The sequence below is a fragment of the Monopterus albus genome, unplaced genomic scaffold (assembly GCF_001952655.1).
Source record: "Monopterus albus unplaced genomic scaffold, M_albus_1.0 scaffold285.1, whole genome shotgun sequence".
NCBI classification, from domain to species: Eukaryota; Metazoa; Chordata; class Actinopteri; order Synbranchiformes; family Synbranchidae; genus Monopterus; species Monopterus albus.
In genome coordinates this window covers 124,926-134,342 of record NW_018128165.1, presented here as the reverse complement: position 1 = coordinate 134,342, position 9,417 = coordinate 124,926, and the positions used below count along the sequence as shown (strand labels likewise).

Here is a 9,417-nt window from a genome sequence, read left to right as displayed (position 1 = left end):
CCTGTGCTGATTGTCCGGGTGTTGGATGTAGTTTTTCCCAGCCTCACCTGCTGCTTCCTGTCTGTCAGAAAGCTAGTAATCCACATACACAAACTACATTTTCCAATGTCCAGCACAATGTAGGCCAACTGGCTAGCTACACTGAATTCTAAAAGTGTTGGGTTCAATCCTCAGTGCATCAGTAAACCTGTGTAACACACTGTGCTGTCTGTCACTGTTACATTGTTCTGTATGGTACTGCAGGATTTAGCAACACTGATGGATTACTATGTATGCAGTACTTTCATGTTGTAACTGGTAGAGGTGAAGCTACTATTAATATATCCTGCATAGGAAATATAGTATATTATTCATATTCTGTTGGAAGGGCAGGATGGTGGCACAGTGGTTAGCACAACCATCTCATAGCAAGAAGGCTCTGGGATTGAGCCTTGGTCAAGCCGGGACCTTTCTGTGTGGAGTCTGCATGTTCTCCTATGGTAGGTAGATATACCTAGTAAAGTAAGACTATTTTTTTATTTGAAAAGCACATTTTATGTTTTGTGTCTGTGTCTTAGGAGAACAAATTTAATAAAAAAAACATGGTGACACAGTGGTTAGTGCTGTCACCTCACAGCAAGAAGGTTCTGGGGTCAAGCCTCAGATGATCCTTTCTCTAGGTTATTATATCCATGATGTCAAGGAAGGATGAAAACATGAAATGTAACCTCCTGAATCTGTAACTGGGTGAAACCATTTCACTGACAGACTGAGGAATGTACCTACAACTTTAAAACATCTATGCAGCCACCCAGCACTTTCAGCTATGTATGTACTGTGGCTGACTGAATCAGGTCTGAACCCACAACCTCACCGAAGTGAAAAACTTACTAAGCAGTTCAAGCACCTGGTCCAGGCCCCAGAATACGTATTTTGAGAAGTACTAGAAATAAAAAAAATAACACAATGTGCATCTCAGTGTCCTCTAGATACACCATCAAACTGAAAATAGACATAAACCTAACTGTGCTGTCTCATTAATACACAAAAATTCGAAAACCATATTGGGGCCTAGGCCAATGAATTAACAAAACCTTAAACTCTTAAAGCTTCTTAATCATATTTTCTTTGAAGTGTTGTTAGAGCAAATACATGACGTAACATCAGTCATGCACTGACTTATGCAACTTTGCACATAGACACACAGAGTAATGCCTCTGAGATCAAATTACATTTTCTCACTGAACAGCAAAACAAACCTGCAAGGTACATCTCATTAGTCAGTTTGCTGCTTTTGGGATGACTACAAAGTAGCACCTCTAACCCACTGAGGCCACAGGCCAATCTAAGGTGTTAAAAAATAAAGTGCAATGATGCAACAATGGGATGAAAACAGGGAAACAAATCATGTAGCTACTTTTCATGTGCTTGTTCAAACTAAGGAAATTGCCTCAAAGTTTGGAATGGCAGTTCACTTGAATTTAGATTTACAGACACAAATCAAACTGAAGGAAATTCTGTGTTTAAATATTCCTGGATAAACATTCAAATGCCCAGTATCTACAGAACATGATGTCTATTATAATGTCATGTCTATGATCAGAGTCCTCACTAGTAAAAATTACACTCAGTAAATATGTCATCACTTGGCTCACTGCAGAGCTGCTGTCTCAGACCAAAACTCTTCACCCTGTACATCCACAACTGTGTCTCCAACCATGACAGCACCATCATCATTAAATATGCTGATGACACGACCATTCTGGGCCTCATCAAGGGGAGAGACAAGTTGGGTTACAGAAGCTTGGTGAATGACATTCTTGTTTATGGAGACCTCATCCTCATCCTCAACATAAACAAGACAAAAGAAATAATAGTAGACTTCAGGAAGAACCCCTCCCCTCTGCTGCCTCTGACCATCAAAGGGACTGAGTTGGAGAGGGCTGACAGCCAGAAGTTCCTGGGCCTGCAGGTGACATCTGACCTGAGCTGGTCACTGAACACAGCTGCCACAGTGAAGAAAGCCCAGCAGCAGCTATACTTCATCAGGCAGCTCAGAAAACCTGGGCTGAAGGTTACCCTCTCACCCAGGCTTATAGAGGGCTGGTAGAGAGCATCCTCACTACTGGCATCACAGTCTGGTATGGTAACACCACACAGGCAGAGAGGAAGGCTTTTCAAAGGGTCATAAAGACTGCAGAGGGGATCTTTGGAACTGAACTGCCTGCTACAGACACACTACTACACATAGCGCTGTTGTAAAAGGGCAGAGAACATAATCAGGGATCCACGCCACCTAGCTTACACTCACACTCTGCTCAAACACAAAAGCTGCACCTACAGCCTCAGGCACAGCAGGGCGGACAGTATCATCACACACAGAACAAGATTTTACAACAGCTTTTTCCCTGCCACAGTAAGACTGATGGCAAATATGAAAATGTGAGAATATATGTGCAATAACCACTCATTACCCTACTAAGTAGAAGACCATATCAAACTCCACCATGTGTATTACTAAGTGCGATGTTTGAAGTTCACTGTATTGTGTTTTAATACTTTGTCGCCCTGATGTAACTTTATTTTAAGACTAAGTGTTCTTTCTGGCTTTTGACTTCTTACCTGACTCCAAAGGAGAACTGCACAAGAATTCTATATGCCTAGACTGTCTGTTTATGCATAAATGGCAAATAAAAATCTTGAATCTTAATCTAGTGCAGTGCAGTCGGCAGGTCTTTCAAGTGTCCACTGGTTGGGATAGATACGGTCTCATCCCCAGTAACTGGCTGATTATAATTTTATTTCACAAATCCTATTGTTATTACTCTTCTAGGTCAGCTCCTCAAAAGTGCAGTTTGAACATATATGAACTGACCTTCCAATATCTGAGCTGGCAGGAGAAGATGTTAGATGGTCCTTGGCTTTCAAAAAGCAGTCTAACTTGTCTTCTATGATGCTGGGCTACAGTAAACACATGATGGAGGAGGGCCTTGCAGAATGAAGCCAGAAGGCCACAGCACAAACAGCACTGCCACCTCCTGAGAACTGAGGAGTTTAAAGCCAGTCTCTTTCTGCTGCTTCTCATCCAGTCAGGAGGTCTGTGGGTGTCTAAAGTCAGAATCACACACAGCCAAAACCTTGGTTTGAACTTGTCAGCTGACTGGGGACTTTCATTGTGAAGTTTGCATGTTCGCCCCATACCCATCCATCCATCCATCTTTCTCTGCTTATCCGGAACTGGGTTGCGGGCGCAGCAGTCTAAACAGATGCCCAGACTTCCCTCTCCTTAGACACTTCCTCCAACTCCTCCGGGTGGATATTGAGGCATTACCAGGCCAGCCGAGAGACATGGTCTCTCCAGCATGTCCTGGGTCTTCCCCGGGGCCTCCTCCCGGTGGGACATGCCTGGAACACCCCCCTAGGAAGGTGCCCAGGAGGCATCCAAAACAGATGCCCGAGCCACCTCAGCTGGCTCCTCTCGATGTGGAGGAGCAGCAGTTCTACTCTGAGCTCCTCCCAGGTGACTGAGCTCCTCACCCTATCTCTAAGGGAGCACCCCTTCCCTTCGTCCCATACCTGCATGGGTAATTATGAAGCTACAGCCTACAGGTGATTACTTAGCTTAAATTAATATAGAGACTTGGAACAGGGTGAAATAGGTAACCTGGTTTGATCCAAATGTATCATCATCATCACTATTAAATAGTCTTATCTAATCACAAAAAGCAAACTATAATAAGAATCTATTCAGGATATGATGGCTGATTTTCAAGCTTGCTGTTTCCCCATTTCCAAACTTTGTGCTAAGCAAAGCCAACTGGCTGCTTACATACATTCAACAGAGATAAAATCTTTTTAACTCTTACAGAGAAAGTGCCTAACTGTACTTCCTAAAATGTGGAAGTAATTCTATAAGGACATCTCTGGGTTGTCAGATTAGGATTGGAAAACTGGTTATGTATGGAGGACAGGGACAAGGCCTGTGGACTGTCAGACTGGGGTCGTGGTCCCCATATTTAAAAAGTGAATGTGTGCAAATTACTGAGGTGTCACACTCCCTTGGAAAGCTTACGTCAGGGTATGGCAAAGGAGTGACTTTGTTATGGTTAGTCCCCCTCACCAGGAGGGTGAGGGAGAACTATGGTAGGACTCAAGACTGCTGACCCAGGTGCTAGTAAAAAAAAGGAGGTTTAATGGAACAAAACACAAAGCAACAACATAAGGGCCGTGAACATATATAAACAGCAAAGTGGGGCAGAGATGGTGGAGGAGACCGGGATGACCAGGGGAGCAGACAGGCTAATGGCAGAAACCAGGAGAGTGGGAGGAACAGGATGAATAGGTGAATAGACAAACTGAACTAGGAGGATAGGCGAACGAAAATGGAAATCCACAGCACAGGAACTGTCAGCGTGGATAACAAAAAGTAACGTCTGGCTAACCTCATGGACAAAAAAACAAACAAAGCGGTCCACAGCACAGGAACTGTCAGCGTGGAAAACAAAATACGTCTTATACACACCACGAAAAAAGGGGCCGTTACGGGGTATGCACGTTACAATAGTTAATGCTCTGACGACAACGGCGCGTCCAAAAATGCGACACAGCTGAGGCGCTGATCCCGCAAAAAGAGCGAGCAGGAGAGAGAAAGGCAGAAGAGAGGCAGGTCGCGCCGAGCGGACCTGACAGACTTGCTACTCCAAAGGAATTTAAAATGGTAAATGGACTGCACTTACTGTATATAGCGCTTTTCTACCTTACTTGGACAAAGCTCTTTACAAATTTAACCATCCACCCATTCACACACACCCCAATGGTGGCGGAGTTCCCATGCAAGGCACTGGCCTGACCACCGGGAGAAACTTGGGATTCAGTGTCTTGCCCAAGGACACTTCAACATACTCAACATGTGGACTGGGGAGAACTGGAATCAAAATGCCAACCCTGCGATCAGAGGTCTTGCCAGCCAGTAGGCAAAGCTTTCAATTTACCAGTCTAAGCTCCAGCTCTTGAGCATGGTCATGAGTTTTGGGTATATACAACTTTTTTACAGAAAAAATGAAATCATAAATGCAAGTGCCCAAAATGAGTATCATTCATAGGGTGACTGGACTCAGAGATAGGCTGTGGAGTTCGGACATCCAGCAGGAACTCGAATTACAGCCAGTGCTCCATTGTGTCACAAGGACTCAGTTGAGGTGGTTTGGGAATCTGATTAGGATGCCTCATGGGCGGCTTCTGCCAGAGGCTTTTAACCCAAGTCCAACAGGTAGGAGGCCCCATGGAAGACCCAGAACATGCTGGAAGGATTACAGACCTAATCTACCCTGGGAACACCTCAAGGCCTATCAGGATGAGCTGGAAAGTATTGCTTAGTAAATGGATGCCTTAACTGCCTGGATAAACCGGCTGCCCCTGCAACCTAAACCCTAACAAACCGATAGTAATGGATGAATGACTTCTCCTAGTATAAGTTGCTGTTGATTTTTAGGTTGCTCTTAAGGGAGACATCCAAAACCCTTTATGAAAGACTTAGTAATAATTACAAGGCGAAACTGATTATTTTGATAACAGCAATAAATCATATCTGAGTAACATTAACTTGTTGTGTTTGCGCCACTTTGTTAGTTTCCACTGGCTGTGGAGGCGATCCTTCATGATGGACTAAAGAGAAAAAGTATTGAAACAGGTGTAACAGGAATATAAACCAGCTAAAAAGATTTTGAATGAACTGGTAACCTAAAAGTTTTTCTTATTATCCATAATTATTTATTTATGATGAGCTGCTTAACAACCCACTGGATAAACTTTTAAAGTATGGTACATGAAATTTATTTATGAACAAAAACTAAATACAAATGTGAACAATAACAGAAGAAAAGAAAAAGCAATGGGGCTGATGACATAATGATGAGGACAATGAGGGACAGAGCTTACATCATTTCTTAGAGTTCTTGAAAAAGTAAGTTGGTGGTGTAACAAGAAGATAACTGTTTGGAAGTGAATATAATTAACTGTCTTGAAGCCACCTCATCACTGCTCCTCTCCTCCCTGGACGACATGGACGACACTGGGGGCTCTGAGCTCTGCTTCCCCAACCTCAACTCCTCCTGCAGGCGTCTGATACGACCACGCTCTGAGACTGTTCTACTCTACACTCTGCTTACATCTGTCTCTCTGCTCACTGTGACACTCAATTTGCTCGTCATCATCTCTATCTCTCACTTCTGGCAGCTCCACACACCAACTAACATTCTTCTCAGGTCTCTGGCTGTGTGTGACTTGGGACTGGGGCTGGTGGTGATGCCTGTGGAAGGCATTCGCTATATTGAAACATGCTGGTTGCTGGGGAGGATAATGTGTGCTCTGTCTCCTTATGTTTTTTATTGTTTCATCTCAAGCTCTTTGGGCCACATGGTGCTCATATCTATAGATCGTTATCTGGCTATCTGTGACCCACTGATCTACTCCTCTAGGGTCACAATGACAAATGTTAAAATCTGTATCTGTCTCTGTTGGACCTGTTCAGTTACTTACAACGGGTTAATTCTAATGGACCACATAGGGCAGCCTGACAGATTCAGTTCCTGTCATGGAGAGTGTGTGGTGGTTGTCAACCAGATTTCAGGAACTATTGACATGTTCATGACCTTTATTGGGCCTTGTACTGTCATGGCTGTGCTGTATATCAGGGTGTTTGTGGCTGCCCTTTCTCAGATGCGTGTAATTCAGTCACAGGCTGCTGCTACCAAGGCCAGGGCAGCTCCAACTGCTAGGAAATCACAGCCCAAGGCAGCCAGGACTCTGGGGATTCTGATAGTTGTGTTTCTGATGTGTTACTGTCCATACTACTATCCCATACTTGCAGGTGAAAACACCTCCACTAGCTTACCTTATTTTGTCATATTGTTGTGGATAATGTTAGTCAACTCTTGTCTAAACCCTCTGATTTATGCCATTTTCTACCCCTGGTTTAGAAAAGCTATCAAACTCATCATCACACTCAGAATACTGCAGGATAACTCCCGGGAGGTCAAGATCCTGTAGACAGGGCTGGAAGTATCAGTTAATGGTTATTTTACACTGTTTTAGAAACACTGTGTCACCTCTGAGCAGACTGTTCTGCTACAGCACCACACAGACCATCGACAGTGGCCTCAGGCACAGAGTTTCTCATATTCTGTCAAGCAGCCATGTTGTAAACTATTTATTTTCATAAATACAAACCTCAGTGCTGAGTGAAGCACATTAACCTGGGCTGATGAGACTTGTCACTGTAAATGTTGGTCTGTAGATATGAAATAAAACACTGTGCAGTGCATTTCTGGTGGCAGTAAAAATATTATTAGACAAAAATATTAAGATAAATGCAAATGTCATCATGATAGATAGGGTGAATCTGCTTTTAAGGAACTCTCATTTAGTTTTGTCTTGTGCCAGACTGTCAGAAAGTCCTAAATATTATAAAAAAGTGAAAATGTTTAATGCATTTCAATATATATGATTAAAACCAAAATGTATTAAAACATATGAAAATCTTATCAAGATCTTTAAATAATATACACTTGTTGATTGTGTTACAGAATAAGAAATGTAAACAATCTAACTGAAGTAACTAGTAAGTAGAAGTCTTTTCTGCTCTGATATGTCTGTGTAACTGTTACTCAGCATTTGTATTTTAATCATTAAAGATGAAGTAGTTTTAGAAAGTTTTGGTCTTATATCAATATAAAACTTTATCACTATATCTGAAAGCACTGCTGTCCTAAATAAACTATGCTCAAGTTATATTCAACAAGTCAAAATATTCTTGGGTCAGGGTATTAAACCTTTGTCATCCTCCTTCACAAACATTGTTTGAACATATATGAATTGACCTTTTCATCCCAGAGGTGACAGAGGATTATGTTTTGATGGTCCTTGGTCTTCAAGAAGAAGTACAGCTTTTCTGCCATGTTGCTGGGCTGCAGTAAAGACATGATGAAGAAGGGTTTTGCAGGATGAAGCCAGAAGGCCGCAGCACAATCAGCACTGCCGCCTCCTGAGAACAGAGGAGTTTGGACCCGATCTCTTCTGCTGCTTCTCATCCAGTCTGGAGGTCTCAGGGTGTCACACACAAAACTAAATATACTAAAACGAGACATACTTTATAAAGGTTTTATAAGATGAACCAAATAATTACTTCAGAGTTTAGACAAATCTGGTGAGTCCAGTGTAGCTGGAACCAGTTTATTTCACATCCAGTCACCTTTTGCCATTTAATACAACTTCTTCATCTGAGGATCTTTTGCCCTGTCAGCATTTGAATGTCTTATGACAGGGGACTTTATAAGTCATTTCTAAGTACTTAAAATTTTGTATTATTTCAGTCAGCAATAAATCATGACTATTTAAACAATAGTTCAAAGTGTAGAAAAATATGTTTGTTTACTTTCATGTCAGGAGTTGGTTCCCTGATAGACTAGTGGTTAGGGTATAGCATTCTCACTGCTGTGACCTGGGTTTGAGTCAGGATTGCGTCTGGAAGGGCATCTGGCGTAAAACGTGTGCCAAATGTCAACATGCTGTGGCGACCCCTGACGGAAAAAAGCTGAAAGTGACATTCATTCATTCACTTTCATGTCAGAAGTTAGATGAGGAGACTGACATAACTCCTACATCAGTACAGTACTGTCATGATTCAGTCCCGCTGGCTTGCGGTATCATTATTTATTTTGTTATCATTTCTTGTCTCAGTCTCACCCCGCATATGGACTCTTTACACTAATCAACACTCATTGTTTTCACCCCATTATAAGCAGTTTTCCCCCACTGCCAGCTGCCAGATTGTTCTTGACTCCTGTTCAGACTTTCCAGCGTTATTCTTTTTACCTGTGATTCCTGTTTTGACCCCGGATTGCTTTGGCCACCGAGTACTGCCTTGCCCTCTGGATTTTGATAGTGTTCTTTGTATTGACCTTTGAACTTCCCTCTCTGACCTCTCATTTTTGGATCCCTTGGCTGTGTGAGTTTGCTGGCACTGACCCTGGACTGTTATCTACCTTGATTGTGTTTCCAGACTACTGCATTGTGTGCTATTTACTGTTATCAGCAAAGAGAAAGCTATCTGCTCAATCTTGTCTGGTGTTTTAATTGACTTCACCTCAGACAATACAGGCAACCTTACATGCCAGCCCTGACAGTACTGTACAATCTGGCACCAACATGAACTCAGCCAATGAGCAGAACAGTGACTGGCGGGTCAGCATGGAACGGGCCTTGGCTTTCCAGGGAACGGCTCTGAGTGAGATTCAGACAGAGCTGCACTTGGGTCACGAGGACGCTGGAAGGCGGTGTCGCTGGGGCATGTGTTTCCCTAGCCCCAGCAGTGCAGGAGCCTAAGCTTTCTCCGCCACAAATGAACGGGAAGGGCTAAAGCAGCCTACACCGTGTTGCTAC

General features: G+C 43.0%; 1 protein-coding gene across 1 annotated transcript; it reads left to right on the top strand.

The window, feature by feature from the left end:
- Window positions 1-6,039: 6,039 nt before the first annotated feature.
- Window positions 6,040-7,110, top strand: LOC109973230 (trace amine-associated receptor 13c-like). Its single transcript, XM_020622650.1, has one exon. It carries the CDS (start codon window positions 6,040-6,042, stop codon window positions 7,024-7,026), a length of 987 nt encoding a protein of 328 aa, XP_020478306.1. The 3' UTR covers window positions 7,027-7,110.
- The last annotated feature ends 2,307 nt before the right edge of the window (window positions 7,111-9,417 follow it).

What these genes read in the sequence shown, in the direction of transcription:
- LOC109973230 (XM_020622650.1), top strand. Translation starts at nt 6,040, where the DNA reads ATGGACGACACTGGGGGCTCTGAGCTCTGCTTCCCCAACCTCAACTCC.